Below are 24,073 nucleotides of genomic sequence, written 5' to 3' on the forward strand. Positions count from 1 at the left end.
ACAGTCGGGAACTAAAAAATGTATCTTTTAGGTACTCATAGGTACTTGTGTGTTTTCACTGTATCTGTTATTCAGAAATTAATCGTAGAAATTACTCTCGTAGAATGGAAAATCTCGTGGAATTGAGGAAAATTGAATGAATACCTACCGTCACGATTGCTCAGCTGAAATAGGTACCCAAGTTGTTATATTTCACGAGGAGCTTCACTTTTCCACTTTTCCAATATCAGTTTAGTATCTAAAGCGGATTGTTACTGTTAATTTTTAGAGTTTCATGGCCCAAATGGCAAAAATGGAACCCGATGTAGTTTCATCATGTCCGTCTGTCTGTTCTTATTAACTTAAAAAAAAGAAGACATAACTGTTTGTGATATTTTGTGATCATGGTGAAATCTATATCTGAGGACCCAAATTATGAATCTGAGGTAAAATTTGGAAACAAAGAGCCAATTTTCATTATTGTCCGACCAAAAATGCATAAATTCAAGATGGTAGCAGTTTTCTTTAAAATGTCTTTTTTTTTTTTTTTTTTTTTTTACACAAATTGACTAAGTCCCACAGTAAGCTCAATAAGGCTTGTATTGAGGGTACTTAGACAACGATATATATAATATATAAATATTTATAAATACTTAAATACATAGAAAACACCCATGACTCAGGAACAAATATCCATGCTCATCACACGAATAAATGCCCTTACCAGGATTTGAACCCGGGACCATCAGCTTCGTAGGCAGGGTCACTACCCACTAGGCCAAACCGGTCGTCAAAACCGAATTACCGATTAGATAGATAGATAGATAAAATCTTTTACAGTACATATGGGGCTACTTTATAGCACTAGTGCGAGAAGTAGCATATTATGTTACTGTGTCGAACATTTAAAGGGCCATATGTACTGTAAAACGTTGTACGATACATGTGCGAATAGGTAATTCGCAACTCGTGTCGATTTAAAACACTCCCTTCGGTCGTGTTTTAATTTATCGCCACTCGTTTCGAATTTCCTATTTTTCGCACTTGTATCGTAATGTACTATATTCAACCACAACTTACATGCTTTGTGACACAAACAAATAACAAGAGAAAAAGAAAATTGACAAGAGACAAAGAAAAAGTAACATACAGTTTGACACTAATATCAATAATTACGTCAACAATCAAATGTATAACGTGTCTTATTTTTAGATTAATAGAGATATTAGTAGAGGGTCATGCGTTGTGGTAAAGAATAGGCGCTGACTCAGCATAAATGCTGCGGAGACCACAGCGCTGATCTTCCGTCAGAACCTTAAAACCTACACTAATAAACGACCAGTGCAGCACTAGTCAATGTACTTATATGTTTAAATATATACTTATGCATGTTACATATATTTGTATTGTATGTATGTAGGTACTGTAAATATTTGCAAGTAAAGATTATAACCGAAATTAATGAAAATCAAGATAGCGGTCGTTTTTACAACTTTATTCCCCTGACTCGTAATAAGGGGCCTTTTAAATTCTTGGATATCGATTTTCATCATTGTTAGACCAAAAATGTTTCTATTTTTGTGTGAAAATCTTAATGCGGTTTGCAGAATACATCTACTTACCAAGTTTCAACAGTATAGTTCTTATAGTTTCGGAAAAAAGTTGCTGTGACATACGGACGGACAGACAGACAAACATGACGAATATGGTTCCGTTTTTTGCCATTCGGCTACGGAACCCTAAAAATTAAAGCTATCGTCACTGTACGACCACTTTTAAAAACACCTCTTTAATTTTAACTCTACGTAAAAATCTTGGTTCTAGGAGTTTTTTTTAATTAAAATTATTATACTTAGTAGTATTGTTTTATGTGGAGATGCAAAGTAAGAATTTAATTTGAAAGAAAATCTGGTGTTGCCCGTTATATTTTATTTCATTTAATATCCTCTATTAATGAACTGTAACAAGAATAAAAATAATAATAAGGGACATTACATATGACCACGTTGATCTGCCACTATGACGAGTAGAATAGGGTCCGAGTTTACCTAATTCTTCATATACCATATTTTTTAAATATTTAGGTATTTAACAGCCATGGAATGTATGGGGTCCAATACACACACACACACACTATTTGAGAAACGTGTACTTCATTAAAGTGATATATTTTTAGTTAGGTATATATAGATATAGAAGCTAATTAAACAAACGTGAATGAATAGTATATATTTTATTTATTTTCAAATTTCGTGGACATACAGTCCCCAACAACTGTAATTTTAAGCTAAGCGATTTATACCAGTAAAATTAATTAGTACGATCTGTGTTGACAATTTGTACAAGCGCACAAGAAACGCATTAGAATAGTATAGGTAATAATTATAAGTAGAATAGGTATAACAAATATCAAACTCTACGATTTCCCTGTAGGTATTTACACAACAACATTGTTGCGGTAAAAATAATAGTCAGTATTTTATCTTCTTATATTGTCTCACATCTGCGCGCGCACAAGTAGATCAGAGTACCTAGCGAAAAAGCCAATTGATTGCGCCGTAGCGAACGATACGCTACGTAATGTCTTTCTGTCGCACTAATATAGAAGAGTGATAGAGAGAGATTACCATGTCTCTACGGCGCACACGATTGGCATTTTAGCTAGGCCCTTAAGCACTTAGCGTAGAACGCCTTATTGTGTAAAAGTTTAAAGTATAAAATGACTGTGTGTCGAAAATATTATTGAAGTTAAAATACTAGCTATCTTTTTACGGTATTATTATGTAGGTATCTAATTAAGGCATTATCAACATGGGGTAAAACATGATCAGTCAATGTATAAAAATAAAATTGTTAGAAAATAATGAAGTGAAAGTCAAACATAGTATACAAATATAGGGCATTTTTAATAAGCGCAATGTATAAATTAAGTCATAATTCCAGAAACAAATTTTGTGCTACTTCTTTTTATATTCATGTAATACTTACAAACATTGACAAAAATCAAGTGGTAGGCAGTAATAGGCAATACAAATTCTCATTAGGAAATGCTATTTTCTCAGTCTAATTTACAAGATACAGGAAGATTATAGGATTTATATAGTACTCGTAGACTGAAGCAAATTATATATTTGCTAGGTAATTTAATTTTTTATGGTGACCATAGTAGGTACAACATAAAATTGATACCTAGAAGTCCTAGAAAATAAAATATTTGATTATGGCAAATAATGTATTTGTCGACAATTTCGTCGCCGTGATATTTTTAAATTATTAATTTATTACAGTTAAAAATTATTACAATTACGGTATAATCGTAATATTACATACTAAGCAAACATTCACTTAGAAATATAATTGTATTACATGCAACACGTATGAGGCCGAGTAACAAGGGATACAGTCACTATTTTAAAGCTTTTGAGAGGCAATACGCCATTATGCACATAAGTACTACAAATGACCGGCATGGACTTGGTCTCACTCCACACTTTGATAATAACAAGTAAAAACCCCTGATTTATTTGAAAATCATAACATTCCAGGATACATGTAGGAACATGCATCATCATATCAACAGTGTTCGAAAAAATGATGAGCCGTTACGTATACTTCGGTTAGATTTAGATCGCTTTAATATATCGGTCTAGATTGCATTATTCGAGTGATTGTCATCAAAGCCTCTAAGCGACATACGATGGACGCGGTGGTCAGGTGATAACGACATGATAGAACAAACGTCACTTCGCGGACGCTTTATCCTGACCCTTTATTCTCCTTGGTTGTTCCATAGGCATAAGTGCCACGCGGCATTGACAGGGGTACAGAATAAGTAATAGTATGGGGTATGGAGGTCGTATTATGTCTTAAATATGTTTATTTGTCATCTGCCGGCCATTGATATCAGAGTGCGTAGCCAACATGCCGATCGGTTACGCTCCGTTGCGAACGAAACGCAATTGTCACTGTCGCACTAATATGGAAGAGTGATTTAGAGAGATGACTACGCTACGCTACGGAGCGTTAATGATTGGCATGTTGGCTAAGCACCCTGGAGTTTTTTTCTGGTTACATAAGTGCCTAATTATTTACCGACTTTTTTTACTAGCGTATTGTCGCCTACACATCAATAACAGATCGAAATGTGACTGATTAAAGAAACTAATTCGATCCGTTAGTCCGATCGCCTACTCATATCTAGAACAAGGCTAATTGATATGATTAAAGGCATAAAGTTATTATATTGTAAGAATGCCCATTAACAATAGTAGGTAATTTATACAAATTGACAATCTATTCCGTGCATGTCATAAATAAAATGTTGATATTCATATTTCTTGTACTAAGTTTCTACAATAAACTACAAAACTTAAAAATAAGTATAAACTTGTACCTACCAACAAATAAAAGAAACGAAATAATACTAAAACGCATTTTAATTCGATTTCTCATCTTAAGTACAATAATTATATTAAATAATGTGCTTTAGGTACTATATTCATTTAACTGATTAACATGGCATCGTCTTACAGCTACGATTTACTACATCAAACCTTATCTAAAGTAACAATCAAGGCATTTGACATAGAATACTTTGTTATAATTAAGTAGAAAAAATAAAAACAACTCACCTATAAAATAAGTACTAAATGATGTGGTAAGATAATTTAGTACTTATGATAATTGTTACCTGTATAAACATATATTATCTACACTATATATTGCAAGTAAACTATTAAAGGAATGTTGTTAAAATTGAGCAAATACTAATACATAAGAGACCTACAATGAAGTAAATAAGTATGTTATTAATTGATCAGTTACTTTGTTCTTAACACTGGTCATCAGTCAGTCGCATTGCTTGAAATTGATGATTCTTCAGACTCAAACGCCCAGCTATTCGTAATTTGAAAGAAGTGTGCCGTATTCTGATATGCTTCTCGAGAACGCACGTCAGCATAAATGTCATGTATCCACACGTCGTGCTTTTTATCGAAACATAACTTGTGAGAAAACACAACTTACCCGCGCGGCCTAAATAGTCGTATTGTATATATCATGTAAGTATAACAATAAAAGAAATACACCTCCAGTTAACTGAACGATAACGTATCATAAAACGAACGTTCATGTACAGTGTAACTCATAATTCAAAACTGTGGAAACATGTCTTACTTAGTGCGTAGGTATAAACCACTCGCAATTTTATTCCACAGCACGTGGTCATCACACTTGAGATAGGTAGTCAAACTTTAGCCTAATAATTTCTTTACCAGCAATTGCATAGGTATATTTCATCTTAGCGTTTTCCCGGTTGCATCCTAAAGGAGTCCGAGTCCGCATTGCACATATTTCCGTTATCAGTAGGTATAATATGGAGTCTAAATAACGAGATAGACGATAATTGAGCTAAATTTATAGTCAAAAAGATTAATAGGTACCTATATAATTTCTGTAGTCCAAGAAGTATAACTATTACATAAGGGTATAACTATTAATTGATTTTTCTAAATGTATCACTATAAAGTATTTAAAGCCCGTACAACTTGATTTAAGATTATTACAACATGATCTGTATATTGACCTTATCCTGCTTATTTTAAATAAATAAGAGACGGTTATCAGGTTATCACACTGATGTGGAATCTAGATGCGACGTCGGTGTGGTAATCGCCTAAGACACAGTTACATGGTATGTAGCTACCAAATGATTATGTTATTTTTAAGGTTAATAGGTACATTGTTAACTTTATTTAGCTACGCGAGTCGTCATCAGAGTTAAATCAGACTCTACGAGGAACTCCAAGAATCAATCTATATATACCTAAGTAAGTATAAAGTACTAAATATAGTACAAAGCCTACGCAGCATAGATATTACCCACACCGCACTATGATAGATAGCAATAGCGTGTGATTATTCTGTTATAGAGTTATATAGGTACGTTAACTAACAACAAGCCATAGGTTTCAACCGCCGTCGTTCATCAAATAGGTACAAAATATCTTGAAAGTAATACATCATCCGACAACACGATCGATTTCGATGTTTAAGTAAAGAAATTGTCTCTTTGCTGGTAAATAGGCAATTCCACGTCTGGAGAGCGGTCGTCCAAGTCATCCGCGTTGCTTCGCTGCGGCAACTCTTCTAACGCTTTCACTGTAAAAACCAATACAACAATTTAATACAATTTAGTGTAACTTAACCCCCCGAGTCCTGACGATTCAAATATATGTAAGTACATCAAGGCTTCAACGGACTTTACGATTTTACCATATACGTATGATATGGCATTATTCCTAATTTAGTAAATAAGATATGCCGTATTCTATAAAAAATATGTTTGTCAGCCTCAAGAGGTATTATGTAGGTAGTAACTTTACAAATATAAGTCACGTCAAAAGAGAGTTAAAAGTTAAAACTATGAAAATACAAAACAAACAAATGCAACTAAGTTATTATGTAATTTATGGTCTACTCACAACAAAATGCAAAAACGAAACCATGCTGCAACAGTTCTTCGAACGACCGCTGTTCAAGCCAATTTACTTACAAATTCACTAAATAGGACTATAAAGTTAAGGATAAGGCATCTAATTTGTATGTGAGATTTGTATGTAAATGGGCTAATTATTTGCTGTTGGCGGTCGGGCCTTGCTCAGTGTTGGTTCCTGGAGAAAACGGGATAAAACAAAACCACATCAAGCAAAATAATGTTACATGCGTGGACACACGTGAACGTTAGTATTATCGAGTAGTTTAGGGGTTCCCAAACTGTGCATTATCTCAGGGGCGTCAAATCCGGTATGCTTACTTCGCTCCCTATACTCGTATATAGGGATGTTGACTTGAATCGCGAATGTATAAAATTTTATGTTAGTAAAACCGTTTTTTAGAATATTTGAATGCTGAAAATCATATTTTGTGAATGAGTAAATATGCATGATAAATTAATTAAAATTAATCAAAAGTATTTAAAATAATGCCGAGTATCACGTGACTGCAAACGCCAACCGGAGCGCGTTACGTCACAGTGAGAAAAGCACCCACATGCTAGCACTTCACATGACTGTATTTGACAAATGATAAATATTAATATTGCATCTCTTTTCTTTGACATACAAAACAAAAGGAATACAACACGAATATGTGCCAAATTGTAAAGCCAAGTGAAATGCCAGCAATAGACAAGTTGCCAAACGGCTAATTGCACAACCTGTCAAACTGTCATGTTCACTTCCAATGGCTTAACTGTTAAAGTGTAAAATGTTTTTGAATTATTTAATACGAATATTACGATAAAATAATGTTTTTAAAGTTTTTAAATAAAGTTTTGCAATAAAGTTTTTATCTATATATCTGGCTACGATGGAGCCTGGATTTATTACAGGAAATACCTACCTAGTTCAAATTTACAAAAGTAGATTATTAGATGGTGACAAGTTTCTTAAGTAAGAACAAATATTTTTGAACTGCAGAGTTTAGGTATGTGAAAACATCTTTGTAAGTAAAAAAAATAAAATTATAACGTAACATGTAAACCTTTTAAAATATATCATATTATTTCATACTGTTGTTTTATTATAATTGTTATTCATTATTTTAGCTTATAGATGTACTTAATATCTTATAAATTAAATACTACTGTAGTATTATAACAGCCTTTAATCAGTGCCTATGACTGACAGTTTGACAGCAGTTGGTTATTATATCGTGTCGTATTCTATACCTATCACCTGTCATTTTGGAACGTTTAGGCGGGAATTTTTAACACTACTTAATAAACATGACTTTTTGTTTAAAATTAGTTAATAAAAAATTATCATTATCCATCTATACAATGAAAAGAGTTTTTAAACTCTGTCAACATCCCTATTCTTGAGCTATGGTATGTTTATAAGGTAGTCGCAAAAAATTAGAACTTGTAATATAATCGCACTAAAAAAATATTGGGAACTCCTGGACTAGATTATGAAATTACCAGACAGTTTCAATGTTCTGCTTTTAAGAACGTACAGTAGCAGAACGTACCTTCTGCTTTCAGTAAACTTTCTGATAATTCCAAAAACGTAAATTAAAATATAATGAAACTTGCAAGATAAAACATAAACTAGTGCACACGAACAAACTTCAATCATTAGCATGTCAATAGGTAAATAATGCATCAAGTGAAGTTAAGGGGTTTAAAATTAATAAGTTTCGATTAATAAATCGTTTTTCAATCAAATTAAGTCCCAACCATTGATTAACCAATCTGATACAAACTGCAATGAAAGTGGAATGGTACGATTTATTAAACAAATTATAAACAATGGGAATTAAATTATACTTGCATCAAGTCATCTCGCTTACCGGCAATGATTTTGCTCATTTCGGTGACCTGCTTGGCGAGCAGCTGGTTCATCTGCAATAAGTGTTCCCGCTGCCGCTTCTCTTCGCCGTCCGGGCTCTACGCGTTGTAAAATGCAGACACATGTAGGTGTGCTAGATTACATATTTACAGCCAACATTCGAAGCTGCTAATGAAGCTTAAGTACCTATTTCGGAGGCAGAATACATACGCCTGGGATTATCGAAGTATCTAATTCTTTAAGCACAAGGTATCTAAAGTAATTTAGAATGTTCTTTGCATACAACCAAATACTTATTTTAATATTATCAATAATCAGATACCTATTTCATAAGTAACCTACAGAGTATATAATACCCTATAGTTTCTGCCCCCGAAAACTAATACAAATTTTCTATAATTTAGGTCCCTTTTTGAAACGTTGGGTAGGTATATACGATGAAAGTAGGATCATGCACAAGGAACAAAAAGGTCATCCAAGACAACATTAAAAGCGGTGCGAGCTGATTCAACATGCGAGATTTAAAAAAGTATGACAGAAGTTTCAAAAATTATGTATAAAATGTTAAGTTGTGCAGTCAGATATGATAGGAAATATGTGAAGAACATAGTCGTTGGTTTACTATGCGTGATGACAGAGAGATTTCATTAGAGATGCTCTATGGCTATGGTCGGATATGGTCGAAATGGGGTAAGCACTGTACATTCACATTTTTTTTTATATAGGTAGTGCTGATGATGTCTACATCTAATTAAACGAATAGGGATCTCAAATGTTATGATTGTAAACTAAACGGATTAAAATTGTATTTCAAATTGTATAACTATGTTATCCGTCCAACGATCGGTACTTTAATAGCATTATCGTGTCTGTAGTCGAGTTCTATAATCTTTAAATTAATTTACCTTGGTGTTGGGATCAGTCGTCCCTGAAAGCATTTTTTTAATCGACTCTACTTTCTCTTGACGCTTCTGTTGTTCTTCGGGCGAGAGTTCAGGAGGCTGGAAAATATTTAAAAAACTTATCAAGTTGAGTAGCAAAGACCAGATTCCAAATGTGAGAGAACATATAACACATGGCCTTAGGTAGGTATAATGCGAGTAAAAGTGAGATGGTGGTTTTCAGAGTCCGTAAATATAATCCATAAATTATACCTTCGGTCATGTTGGGAGGTGTAAAAACAATTTAAGTACCGTTTATAACATGCTCCGTATACAGTACATAATATCTTCAGGATGTTGTTAAAGCTGCCTCGTCATTGCAGTGTGTCAGGCATGTTTGCCGAGGCGCACACGGATGGCTTCCATGCCATCATACACAAGAGGGTAGCCTCTTTGCTGAGACGAGTGAGAGGCAGCAATAGCATCCTGAAGATGGTAACCGGACGCCTCGACTGTCCTATATTGAGGCACGGGAGTGCAAAATAAGATAGAGAGTTATCCATAACTGTTATAATTTAATTTATAGTTTTAATTTTGTTATAACTTTACTAACATTTAGTTTATAAGATTTCGAGTTTAAGTGAGACTAATAAGATATGGATCTTATGAGTCTGAAATAAATATTTTTTATTTTATTTATTTTTATTTTATTACAATGGTAAAAGAGCAAAGAGGGCGGGTTTACAGACCACTTTACTACATTATGCAGGGCTTGCCTTTACACACTACAATTAAGGAGGCGACTAAGGACAGTCTCTCCAAATTGGCCCTTCGGCAGTTAAAAACGGCTTGAATGAACCTACCAAACCCGACTCCGGAACCGATGAGTGCTCCTCACGTAAACGGAGACGTTTACTCTTCACAAGTAAAATACTGTGGATACGTTTACACGGTAGGTAATCCATATTCCATCTACTCGTTTGCTGTCAGCCTGCCAATTTTAAAACAAAACATTTTCCTAATGCTCTGATTTTTTTTTCGATTTGCCCTACGTTTATAAATTTTCCAACGACCACGACGCGCATCACGCCCTTAAAGTCCGCGTCGTCCAGCGACCGAGCCAACCAACGAGCACGAATTACCTTCTCCGGGATGTAGCGCTCCGGTATGAGGATCTTCTGCGGCGCGGCCAGCAGCTGGTCGATGGAGTCGGCATAGCGCTGCGGCGGCGCCAGCGCCGAGCGCACCACGTCGGGCGGCGCGCGCAGGGCGCGCTCCATGTCCGCGTCGTCCAGCGACCGGCCCAGCTTCTGAGTACGACGAACACCATAATTTCACATACATTTATTGTCTCGCAAACCAATTTATCAATATAGAAAAGTAGCGAAAAGAACAATGAACTCTACTCTTATTGTGTTATAGTTTAATTTCGCTTGGTACAGAGGAAGATGGAAAACGTCCCTTTCTAAATGTTTCCCTTCAAGCTTGTTTTGTAGTAAAGTATTTTATATTAAATTTAAAAATGATTTATTTATTTGTAACTCCCACTTATTGCTACTTTATATACTTAAGTGAGTTAATACCCTAGAACGGTAAAAAAAAACTTTTACTACTTACATCTTGATTGTACGCCTCCTTTGGCATTTCGTTCAGAGTTTTTGCGCTTAGATGATGCGGTGCTGTGTAATGCCTTCGTTTCTCCTTCGGCACTTGTCTCCTATGCAGAGACCCGTTCTTAGGCACATCCCCGGACATCTCAGTTATGATTTGTTTCGCCGCCTCGCTTTTGAAGATGGGTGACAATTCCATATGCGATCTCGTTAAGCTGCCAATGCTGCTCGTTTTTGACAATGGATCGTTTGTCAGAGTTCTAGCGCTATCCGTGGGACTGTTCAAATATTGAGTCGAAATCGAAATTGTTTTATCGTAACCAGACTTCTCGTAACTTCTATTGTAACTACTGCTAAGTGAGGATATGTCTCGAGAATAATCATAGTTTGATAGGGACGGGCTTGATGGATATTTAGGACTAAGTTCCATGGAAGACATTTTGTCGTTCAGTCGAAGATAGTTTGGAGGTTCGGCAGGTTGAGGCTTGGAGTAGTATTCTTCAAATTTGCTAAAATCAGTTCGAGGCACAGATGAAGCTCTGGAGTAGTTGGAAGACTGGACGAGCTCCTCTTCTAAAAACTGGTCAAGGTTGGCAGTGATGTTATTGGAAGGCCAGTCGGACATGGGTTGGAGAGAACGCTCTCTGTCCCTTTGTCGTCTTTCACTTTCGCGTTTCACTATGCGCACAGTTTTGATCTCCTGCTTTTCTACGTTGGACAGGTTCGCTGAAAGAAAAGGTATGTATTTTACCTTTAGCACTGTAGTGCTTCCAAAACTAAGAAATTATTTTAACTACTTTATCTAATTATGTCGCTCCAGCGATACTGGGGCGCCCGACGGGACAGTAATGGATGAAGATCGAAATGTGAAAAGAGAGTAGGTACCTGGGCCGCCTAGCAGGAGGACGTGCTGTCGGGCGCGGCCCAGCTATCGCTGGAGCGACATGTTCGAGGTGGATCTGCGCGAGAAATAGCGCAGGACCGAGAAAAGTGGCGCTGTCTTGTGTCGGAGGCCAACTCTCATTTTGGGGCACTGAGCCAGCAGAGTAAGTAAGTTATCTAATTATGTACATCACGGTGTTTTTTTTAAACTTCGTTAACTTCAGTGTATGGCTAAGTACAGTACCCCTCCCGTAGTGTAAATTTTATCGACATCATAACGTGACGAACGCGTTTGCGTTAAGTCTCATTTTGTATAGGATTTTGATTTCCAAAACGTCCCGCTTGGCGCGCTCTTTCTAAATCCAATACAAAATGAGACTAAACGCAAACGCGTACGTCACGTTTCAAAATCGAATTTATTTACCCTAGGGGTACAGGAAACTGAATGGCATAGATTTTATTTTTCGTAAAAAGTGATTAATAGCGTTTTTGTAACACGCACATTATACTCGTAGGTACATATTTTAATTCCACCAAAAAATTGAAAACTATAACATATAAATGCCATTAAATCGATCGTCCGAGATATTACTTGCTAGCGTTTACTAGCAAATGTATAAACTCCTAACTAATCAATATGTAAACAGGCCCTAAGGCAAGTGTACACACTCGTAAGGGCCTTATTAGATAAAAATAAATCATTTACAGATATCAAAAAATAATTGATTATCTCCAAAATGGAGTTATTATTTAGAATACCGGTTTTTTTGAGAAAGTTAATTTAAGCTCAGAAATGCACTCTTGGAATTAACGGACTTTAACAAAACACGGGGTATAACGCAGAAAAATAAGGACTTACCGAATCCGCCATTTTGCATTTCCTCGCTAGTCATCGGAGACATAACGTCATTCCCACCTCCTCTCGTGTCCACATACAGTGGCACGTCCATGTTACTGCTCTCGTAATTACCAGGAGACATGACTACGCTGCCCATGTCGTAGTCGTAGTCAGAGTTGCCGTGGTCGGTTGTATGACCTGTATCTAGGTTGGTTTCTTGCCATGAGGAAGTTGGACGACGTTTACCTATAATATTGGAAAATTTTGGGATTAGAATCATGATTTCATGATCTCGAAGACACAACACGAACAGTGAACACTAACAGTGAATAAGGGTATTCATAAACGTCTACTAAAATTAACAAGCCGCTAATAATCGTTTGTTCCTTTCCGACGTATTGGTATGATGGAAAGGGACAAACGATTATTAGCGGCTTCTTAACTTTAGTAGACGTTTATGAATAAGGGGGTAAATCTATAAATGACAGTTGAAAATTTTGAGACAAAATAATAAATTCTTACCGGGTAAAGAATCGTGGGTAGTCTGCAAAACATGAGACTGTTGCGTGAGATGTCTCACCGCCCGACTGAGCTCCTGTCGTTGGCGCTGCAAGGCCGACACTAGCTGCTGCACCCGTGTTACTTCTGTAAAGCGTTTACCAGGGTTCCAATAATTGGGTTGGGTTATGGTTCAAATATAATGGTCCTATGTCGGGATTACATTATTTTAACTGATTAACCACTATTCGTTTATATAAATACATTTTATATAAATTTTATGCGACGTGTATGGTAGTTATAACCTCCATATATTTGTAGAATAGATATACCGTTACCTTAAATGTTACCATGTCAAATTCTTAGTTTTATCAGAAGTATAAAAAAATGCATCTTGGTAGCAGGTACCCAACGCTTCTCTTGACAGTCCGGACCACTTGACTGTTATCTACCACAGAAGTGGACATTGCGGGCGCAGCACACATACATGATTTTTCTTATTTTGGGAAATTGCAACCTATGCACTATGGTTCGTGTAGAACAAGCTAGCTGGACAAAAGTTACTTTCACATTCCTTCGAAATTCTTATCAATACTGATAAACAACACCCTGACGATAATGAATCCACGTCTAATTATCCACATAATTACTTAATAAGGGAGTAATTAAGGTGAGTATATAATGCATAGTGATATTTTTGCAGTAATCATTTGCAAAAGTGCGTTTGGATTGTCATCTTACTGTGTGTGTATTAGAAACCTTGTGAATAATTTTAGTGTTGAATATAGAGCATAAAGGTAAGGGCTATCTACTGATATTATTATTTCAGTAAAACTATTATCTATTATATTTTAAATCTGGTCATGTTTGCCAGAAGTAGTAGTTTTTTACCTCTTTTTGAACTTCATTGGACAATCTATTGCATGTACCCGCGTGTACCCGGGCCAATTTTTACATATATTGTAGAGAATTTTATCTACTTTTGTATAAATGTAGTTTAATATTGCACACGAGAGTACAACATTTATTTTTTTATTTTTTTCTAGATGCCGTGTATGAAGTGTCAAGGAAGGACTTTTTTGAACAATGGCTAAAACACCCAAAGTTAACCAAAAATGAAGATTTGTTTCGCTTTGTTTTATCAAGACATGACTTCAGTGGGGTTGCCGAAGAATCTATTAGAAATATAAAAAAAGCGGCCAAGAGCATGTCGGGCCACGCTCAGTGTAGGGTTCCGTAGTTACTCTTCCGTCACAATAAGCTAAACTGGAGCTTAAAGTATAGTAAATTGTTAACCAAGGGATGAAACGGTACCTTTCACCCGAGTTAAACAAATAGGCAAATTTGCATAATCAGTACCTAATTAAAGTAAGTCTTTTTACTATGAAGGGAAAACTTTTTGCGATAACTCAAAAACAGCTAAACTGATCATGTCCGCTATAGTTTTCATTTAATGTCTTTCTTAAGCTCTACTTCCACGATTTTTTTCATATTTTTTGGACCTATGGTTCAAAAGTTAGAGGGGGGGACACATTTTTTTTTTCTTTCGGAGCGATTATCTCCGAATATATTCACTTTATCAAAAAATGTTTCTTGAAAACCCCTATTAGTTTTGAAAGACCTTTCCAACGATACCCCACACTCTAGGGTTGAAGCGAAAAAAAAAATTCACCCCCACTTTACGTGTAGGGGAGGTACCCTAAAAAAAATTAAATTTTTTGATTTTATTGTACGACTTTGTCGGCTTTATTGATTTATATATCCATGCCAAATTTCAGCTTTCTAGCACTAACGAACACGGTGCAAAGCCTCGGACAGACAGACAGACAGACAGACAGACAGACAGACAGACAGACAGACGGACATGGCGAAACTATAAGGGTTCCGTTTTATGCCATTTGGCTACGGAACCCTAAAAATGAAATTGCGAAAATTTCAGCTATTATTGATGAAAAATGGAAACACGCAGGAAAAAAACCAGAACGGTTTAAAAATAAGCACATAGAGTGGTTACAAGGTGCAGATTTATCTTTTGGAGTGTCAATAATACCTTGCTCCCCATCAGGGTCATCAGATTGCACTGAAAAACCTGGTCGACCTCAGAAGACATAAAAAATCGTTTGAAAACTACAATGGGCCTGATTGTCGATAAACCAAAACCAGGAAGTGGCAATACAAATGATGGAAATACCGCTCGAAGGTTTTTTGAGAACTACGAATTGAGTGCACAGATAACAGGGTTAGACGTTTCAATAATAAAACAATTTAATATCTTGCTTCGTGTTTTATCTTCAGGACATGAAATTGATTTAGTAAAGTTAAAAGAATTTATGCTATTGATTAGAGAAAATTATTTAAAGCTCTATTTGTGGTATTTCATGCCCGTTACTGTGCATAAACTGCTTGTGCATAGTACCGAGGTGATAAAATCAGCACTTTTACCTATTGGGCAGCTATCTGAAGAAGCTCAAGAAGCTCGTAATAAAGATTGTAGGAGATTTCGTGAGCATAACACACGAAAACGGTCACGTATTGCTACGAATAGAGATTTACTTAATATGCTGTTGATAACCTCTGACCCTGTTATTAACAGTTTAAGAGATGTACCGCGAAAAAAAGTTGGAAAGTTACCTTCTGAGGTTTTAGATTTACTAATATCCCCTAGTATTAAGATAAGTAACATAAGTTTAGATAATGTCAATAATTTTCACGATTATTCCACAAATGATTCATCTGATAATAGTGATGACGACTAACAATATTATTTGATATTTAAGTTAAAAAAATAGGCTAAATGTAGTTAATAATATTTTTTGTATACATTTTTTATTTATTTTTCCAATAAATATATTTTTAGATGTATGTTTTCCATGTAAAGGAACATTAAATAAGTTAAGTATATTAATTAAGTTTTTTTTTTGTAAATTATTGAATACATTTTTCCCAAAAAAAATTTTTTTTTTTAAATTAAAACCTTAAAATATAAAAAAATAAATATAATTATACATAAGATGCGTATACCAACCGATATAAGTAATAAAATAATTTTGTCCAGCTAGCTTGTTCTACGCGAACCATAGTGTTATGTTCATTTTTTAAATCTAATTCCCTATTCAATATACTTTTTTACACTGAAAAAAAATAATGGCCAACTTTTCTTGGTTTGGTATAAGTTTACAGCACAGAGATACAATAAGTATATACATGAAATAGTAGAGCCGGCAGATGATCGAACGAGATGCTATTATGGAATATTCAGTAGGAGTAGCAGAGAAGCGCTATGATTGTTTGTCCTTGTCACAGTATCATTTTTTGATTCCCTACCGTAAATTTTTATATGATTTATGGTGGGCAACAAATAATCCGAACAAATTACGTAGGTTGTTTTTGGTATGTTGTAAGGAATGTTAAAAAGTGTTTCAAATATTGCGCATTGCGTATGTCCTGTCCCTCACGGGCGCACGCGTATAGCGTATCTATGTGATCCTACGATCTATTCTATGGTTTGCAAGGATCCAACACATCTTCAGCGCTTTGCGCAAAATGTTGATGTAAAAATTGGATATTACTGACCGTCCTCGAGCATGGCTGTGGCGTGCGCAGGCGGCGGATGCGAGGGCGCGGCGGCGCGGCGCGCCTGCAGCGCGCGCCGCAGCTGTTGCAGCTCGCGCTCCAGGCGCGCATTATCGGCCACGGTTTGCTCCAGTTTCTGAGTAAAACATTCTAATATATTGTACTTGATTTTATTTTAACAGCTTGCTGGTCATTTCACAATAGTCAATGAGATACAAATTCATGAAAGAGTTTAAATTATTGTGGGTAGCTAAGGTTTTATTAGAAGATAAAATAAATTCATAAAAGTACCTAAATTCAAGCCAATTATTATTAACTAAGTATTATTACGTATATGTCAGTCACGCTATCTTCAAAGTGTTAAAATAACTCTAACTAAGTATCTACATATGGAATACTGGATTAGTAAATAATATCTATTAACTACGAAAGAAAATAGAAGGTTCAAATAGTCCATTACCATGGCTAAAAATTCAAATAGAGGGCTAGAGATAGGGTGTTTAAATCTAAATTTAACACGCACTAATGCATGCATTGACAAGAAATTTAATAACAACGCAAAATTGTTACAATTGCAGCACAAAATACCTACTCAATAATATATTTAAGAGTCCGCAGCCAGTTCGGCCGAGTTTCAACTTCCCATACAAACGCAGTTTCGTTCTCATTAACATCAAACTACGTGTTGGATTGTAATGAATCTTTGCACATGCAACGGAATGAGATATATCTATGCCTCTAATTAGTTTACATAACTCCAGCTTATAAAAAAAACGAACGCTGTATTTTTTTAATTATAGTGTCTGAAGCTGAAGCTACATAAACTAATTACAGGCATAGATATACCTACCTGTAAGTACAAAGTTTTAGAGAAATCTAGCTAGTCGTTTTAAAATGAGAGCGTAAATATGTTTGTATGAAGAACCGAGCTGCGAACTATAATAACTCACGTCATTATATATTTTTTACAGTAAAGTCATGCAATAGCGTGTGCTAATAAAACTTAAAAAATAAGAAAATAAGTGCATGGCATAGATGAAAACCTTATAAACCTTAGAATTAAGTGCCAGCATGGCGTGCACTCGGGCTAGCTCGGCCTCCAGCGACCCGCTTCCCAACTCGGGCACGCCCGACGCACGCTGATTCGTGATGTGTGATAGATCGCTTCTGGTTTGTACGCTGTTTAGTTTACCACGAACGCCTGAAATATTTCAATTGTTTCTTTGAGTAAATATTGTGGGACAATCTTACACAAATCGAGCTAGTCCACAGTAAGCTCAATAAGGCTTGTGTTGTGGATAGTAGACGATGATATATACAATAGACAGATATCAATAAATAAATAAAACATATCCATAACTCAGGAACAGATATCTGCGATGAACACACAAATAAATACCCTTACCAGGATTTAAACCCGGGACCTTCTGCTTCGTAAACTGGGTCATTACCGACTAGGTTAGAAGGCTGTTCTTTTATTTGTAGATCGTAATATATGACGTTCCACGACGAAAGGTACCTTATGGCGGTCAGCGCTTACATCACGTAGTACCAGATCAGTATTGAGACGTCGCTAATAAGGGCGTACGCACCGACCGCCATAAGATACCTTTCGTCGTGGAATGACACATCTTGGTTTTTAACGAGCTTGTTCATAGAAGAGGTAAATGCAGTTTTCTGTAACTGGTCAGATTAGAGGTTAAATAGTTCGAGTATTACCTGTAAGTAAGGATTCAATAGCGTCTTTATCTGTCCTAAGCCCCTGCAAAATGGCGGCTTCATCAGCTAGCTCTTGTTCTAAAGCCCACAATTCAGCCACTCTCGCTCTAGCAGCTTCTGTTTCAAGTTGCTTGCCTGCTGCAGCACTCTCTAACCATCTGAAATATTTCACCAGATTTGTCTTTAGTTTATAACACAGCTAACGTATCATAAACTTATTCGTAGTTTGGTTGGCTAGAGCAAAGGTACACACAGGAGGAGGATTTACACAGGAGTGCCTACATTCTTCAAAATAAAATTAAAAGGAATGACAAAAATCATCATATCCGTCTACCATCCAAAAATTGTGTGTAGATAAAGTACCTTTGTTGTTCCAGAGCATGTTCTGCAAGAACTTTCTGCCTCAATCTCTGATTCCTCTCAAGCCGCTCGACCGTGGATCCTGGCCTATTGTACAAGGAGCCCAATTTCACCATATTGTCCACCAACTGTACAAGCGGCTTGCTCTTTTCGTACTGATGTTCTAGTTCCATGAGTTGCATTTTCAAATGTTCAAGTCTTTGCAGACTCTCTTCTCGCTCCATAGCTTTCAGGGAACTAAGGCAGTCCTGAAATGAATATATAATTGATGCATTCAAATACTACATACAAGCAAGGCAAACATGACAAGGAATCAAAACAATCAATCAAACAATTATCAAAATTAAAATTAACTGTGCCTTAAAAAACAAGAAATGCGTAAAGATGTAAATATTAATTAAAAAATATATAGCGCTAAGGACCTTGATACTATTAATTTGAGCACAGCACTGTTCGATTGCTCGATGAGTAGCTGCATGTCGTCTTCGTAATTGAATCAGAAGTAACACCAATTCTTCGTGAGTTCGACCAAGAAGTTCCCCAGCCGTGGGCACTTCACCTAACTGCTGACCCGACTGTTGACCCGACTGCTGTTCCCTTTGCTAATATCCCAACATAGAACAACGGAACAAAAAATGATAAAACATAAAACATAACGTAAGCAGTGAATGATAAAAACACATTAATAAAATAACACAGTGAAATCTAGTGATGTAACACGTGACATGGCCCATGCATGGAATTCGCATGAAGAATTGAGTGACTCCATACCATATCGTCTTGTTCAGTGTTTCTTCGAACTCTTGGACTGACCGCTCTAATTGGCTGCTGTGAAGCTCTAGACTGAGATCTACCCGTTGCCCACGACTCTTCCGTCACGTTTGAAATTCTTAACTGTAATATTAATGAAGAATTTCCATTTGACACTAATAAATTTAGACATACATAAGAAACACTTATTAGGTTAGTTAGGTAAACTTACGTTCTGTTGTGAAGCTGTCAGATGTTGAGAGCCGTATTGGTCATTAGTTGGTTTTTCTTCCACCCATCGTACTCTGGGGCTCACAGCCCTCACAGGTATATTACTATCTCTGTTACTTCTTCCGATAGATGTATTGCTTCCGAGAAAAGCTTTATTAGACAACGTTTGTTGATTTGAATTATTTGTGCCCGATTCCATATTATTGCCAGTAATTGTCATTGAAGCTAAAATAGAGAACCTTATTAATAATTCCATAAGGCTAAGTCTGCAAATAAGTACGACATAATTAGAGATGTCGGTGAAAACATGATAAAGTGTATACAACATAATCCCGTTTAGTTATTTGATCAAGATGTTGACAAAGACTAGTTATGTACAGTAGGTCACTAGGAAATATTAATGGTGTGCAACCGCCAACATAATCCAATAACTTATTAGTATTATTGTGCCACTTAAAATGAATGAACCGCTGCAATACAGTCCATATAGCATGCTGAAATATTCTAAGCACCTTATCGTGTTTTAACCTTTTAACAATCATTATAAAATCCTTTGTGCATTAAACTTTGTTTATTACCACAACGTAAAATGACTTTGCTTTGCTGACAATTGTAATATAAATGTGACTTACATAAGGTACCATACGGGAGCAGAGTGCTACAGGATACCTTCATTGCTTGCACTGTCAGCCCCACTGTCCGTACTACACAGCGCGTCCCCTGCGCCCGCGAGGCCGGCCGGTCCCCGCACACGACCCATTCCGCCTTTCATAAGCCCACTTGACATTAAATCCCATTGTCGAAGCTTTTCCCTATCAATCTCAAACTTCTTTTTACCTTTACTGGCAACCTTACAACGAACGGTCTTTGGTGATGTAGGTGAGTTACTTAATGATTCCACAGCGAGTTGTTCATAAACTCCTTCGTCAGTCGGTTCTAGCGAAGACGTGCCAGTATTTTGCGCCAAACTAACATAAACATCATTATCACCAACTTTGTCTTGTTCGTCAAGATTAACACTATGAATACTATTATCTCTACGCCTTAAAACTTGGTTTTGAATATCACAGTTAACGTAGGTCACGTTTCGACTTATTTTTTTGACTCCGTCTTTTTTTATCCGCTTAATACTATTCATGGCACAAACGTCAACGCTAGTCCGCCCTGTTGGCACTACAGTTGATTCCGTTGTAACCGTGTCCAAGTCATCCATGGATCTAGCATGCCTGTGTGATACCCTTCTTAAGTTGTCCCTCCACAAAGAATCTTCTTCCCAGTGTTTTTCACCTTGGCACATAATATTTTCATAAGCACTCGCTTCTGCCTCTGCATCATAATAAACAGTATTAGAAGATGTACCACTGCAGTGTGACGACATACTCGCAGTTGAAAGTTGTACGGGAGAACTTATATTCAAAGTGCTACGATTATCATTGTTAGACTCCGGAGAAGAACTATCCAAAATGCTGCTACCGGAAATCCTTTTACAACTTATTTCAGACATCAATGACAAGGATTCAGGAATTTTAGAATGTTTTCCACCTGACGATTCATAAATATTTTTTAAGTCGATTTCAGGATCTTTATCTGCTGCACTTAGAAACTCAACTGACACACTTCTTGCTGTTGCCGCTAATTCAAAATGATGATCTGAGGCAAATGCTTGACCTTTGCGTATAGGATTATGTATATGTGAAATTTCATTTTTCTTGTGAAGGGGACCTCTTCGGCGTTGATTATTTAACTTTCGATGGAGATTAGTATTTTTTAAGTAATGAGATGTTGGTAGTACGTTAATATGCTCCTGAGAAGATAAATCCGAATAGTAATACGGAGCGCTGTGTTCTGTAGAGCTCTCTCTACTATGAAAACCAGTAGTGCCAGAGGAAGCGTGAGTATCTACCCCCGCGATAAGTGGTAATTTCTCACATTCAAAATCCTTTATTTTATCACGTGACACGTCCTTGTTCAAATTCTTTGCGAGAATTTTTTCCTCGTCATAATCTTTACAGTAATAAGATATTTGGGATTTGGGCATTCCCACTGAGCTGCACGATGTTTGCGTATCCGACAAATGCATGTGACATTTTTTGTTCGTACTAGCCACTGGCGTACTAGAACATCGAGTATGTGAAGTGTTTGGTAAATTAACTACTTGATTGACATTATCTTTATAAATATTGCACTGGTCATCAGAATTATTCAACGAAACACTTCGGTTATTACTATTATTACTATTGTTAAAACTGGAATTACTGGGATTAGGTTGTAAGTTATCTAAGTATTGATCTAAGTCTATATTTGATGCGCAATCATTATGAGTGAGTATTCCAGGTCCTTCTAATTCAAATAACGAATCATCTGAAAGAGGTCTTCTTTTCATCATAATTTCCAAGTCTCTATACGAATTAGAGTGCCGTAATTCTATTGCGGATTCACTGCCATTCAAACTTGCAACATCTGATGAATTATTTGACGGTGTCATTTCAAATTTGCTACTAATATCGGATTCTAATGACAACCTTGACGAACCTCTGTCTGCATTGTAGCTTTTTAGGGAGTCAGATTCTATACTACTTGAATTCTGTCGTTCAAGTATCGAACTTCTTAAAACATTACTTTGCGCATCGTTTGCTTTATTTCTCTCAAGTGTCAAACTAGCCCTGCTACTACGCGCTTTCTCACCCCTAGAGAGTGTGTCATGAATAGAGGTTCGACTTCCATATATCATTAAAGATGTTGTTCTCCTCTTCGCTGTGTTCATTTTCTGATTTTCACTGGTCAACATTTTCAGTATTGAATTATCTTGAGACATATCTGACTGATCTAATTTATCTAAAATGTATTTTGACAAAGCATCATCAGACAGCTCATCACAGGGAGGAGATGAAGTTGGAACTGGAGGCGGTAAAAAAATCTCGCTATCAGAACTATCTTGAAGTTCTAATACATTACTACTGCTACTACTCAAATAATACGAAGCGGGTCTAAATGTATCTGATATACTGAATCGACTAAAAGGACTATCTAATGATATTTCTTTTGAAGCTTCATCGTCTGCATCTGAGCAATAGCTTTGTTTATCTCCAGTCTTTGACGATTCTTTTAATACTTTATCGGCTTTTGAAACTCTTTTCAATGTGTGATCCTTAGTATCAGCAAAATTAGATGCAGTATCTAACGAAGCTTTTCTCACTGTTACTGCATCTGTTGTCGTATCAGATGAACTTGTTTCATTCGCTAAAATATTAGTCAATTCCATGTATACAGGTTCCACTCTACCATTATTAACGCAAACTACCTCATATGTTTGCAAATCATCATCGTCATTTCCCAAGTTCATTTCAACGTATGGATTATCCTCATAGCACTGAGGCATTGTCTGATCAAACACGCTTAAGTTTTGAATAATTACTTTGTGGGCAGGTTCTACAGTAGATACCTTTCGTGGACTCATTGGCAAATAATGCTCTTCGCCTATAGTTTGTATTTGTATAGGTGGAGTTACAGACTTATTTTGGCAGTTTTCTTTAGACATATTTGACTCATTTCCTTGAGGTAAATTTTTCGCATTTTTATCGTTACATTTATCATCAACAATACTCTCTGTATCTAAGAGTACCTCATCTAAATCGTTATCTGTATACTCAATTTGTGTTTCAGATTCCGCCTCACTTTCATGCGTTTCGTAACCATCTTCTGCATCTGGTTTGTTACTTACTTCAATGTTTGATATGTCCACGGTTTGACTAGTATTTTCATTGTTATTTTCAGAAACATTATTTTCGCTTCGTGTGACAATTTCCGGGTTAGATATAGTATGAACATTTTCATAGGCATTTTCATTTGTTTGGTTAATAGTGTTTGCTTTGATATTTTCTTTGGCATTATCTCCTAGGAACCCACTTGCTTTTGCGGTAAGGGCTGCGTGCGGGGATATAGGCTCAGCTAGGTTGGGACTTATAACATTTTCTTTTTGGGACCTTCCTGCCTGCATATTTCTCAGTTTTTGCAGTTCAGTACCCGATGTGTCTTCTGAGGTGCAAATATAAAATAAACCGAACATTACATCCAAGTCGGTATACATCAATTTAATTTTTTGCACATGTTGTTAGTAAGTTTCTTTGACTCTAATGTTAGAATAAAAGGTTTCTACTCAGTATACGCCAGACAAATGAAATTAAAAAAAAAATAACCCACCACCGATATACTTAAATCTTGATATGATATCTTGTTAGTTCCACTAAGTCCCAGCAGGCAGGAAGGTACCTTTCCGCAAAGCGAAGTCATCATAACACTACTGCAATGTTTAGTGTATGAGATAAAAAGTATATACATATTAAGTACATAAGGGAAAACATTAAACAACTTGGTTATAGATTTTAGAATATATAACATTTG

At 36.1% G+C, this 24,073-nt stretch overlaps 1 protein-coding gene and 1 long non-coding RNA gene across 9 annotated transcripts in view; one reads left to right on the plus strand and one right to left on the minus strand.

Moving 5' to 3' along the window:
- Window positions 1–2,197: 2,197 nt before the first annotated feature.
- The window catches only part of LOC133533120 (uncharacterized), a 78,326-nt gene continuing 56,450 nt past the window's right edge, over window positions 2,198–24,073 (minus strand). For 4 of the 8 annotated variants that reach the window (XM_061872102.1, XM_061872083.1, XM_061872087.1 and 1 more), the window contains 2 exons: window positions 20,305–23,707; window positions 19,759–19,897 (listed from right to left, as the gene is read on the minus strand). In XM_061872102.1, coding sequence (XP_061728086.1) covers window positions 20,331–23,707 — 3,377 coding nt within the window. In that variant the 3' untranslated portion in view covers window positions 19,759–19,897; window positions 20,305–20,330. Of the gene's footprint in view, window positions 6,139–6,461; window positions 6,651–8,331; window positions 8,429–9,235; window positions 9,332–10,353; window positions 10,522–10,828; window positions 11,548–12,562; window positions 12,788–13,063; window positions 13,187–16,612; window positions 16,749–17,655; window positions 17,814–18,331; window positions 18,490–18,694; window positions 18,940–19,113; window positions 19,294–19,462; window positions 19,586–19,673; window positions 19,898–20,304; window positions 23,708–24,073 lie in introns of those variants that run through there. The other 4 variants (XR_009801818.1, XM_061872115.1, XM_061872110.1 and 1 more) reach the window with 4 other exon arrangements.
- LOC133533287 (uncharacterized) lies at window positions 13,199–15,944 on the plus strand. The gene is made up of 2 exons (XR_009801843.1): window positions 13,199–13,836; window positions 14,086–15,944. It is a non-coding gene; the product is annotated as an uncharacterized LOC133533287 (long non-coding RNA).

The sequence above is a fragment of the Cydia pomonella genome, chromosome 2 (genome assembly GCF_033807575.1).
Source record: "Cydia pomonella isolate Wapato2018A chromosome 2, ilCydPomo1, whole genome shotgun sequence".
NCBI classification, from domain to species: domain Eukaryota; kingdom Metazoa; phylum Arthropoda; class Insecta; order Lepidoptera; family Tortricidae; genus Cydia; species Cydia pomonella.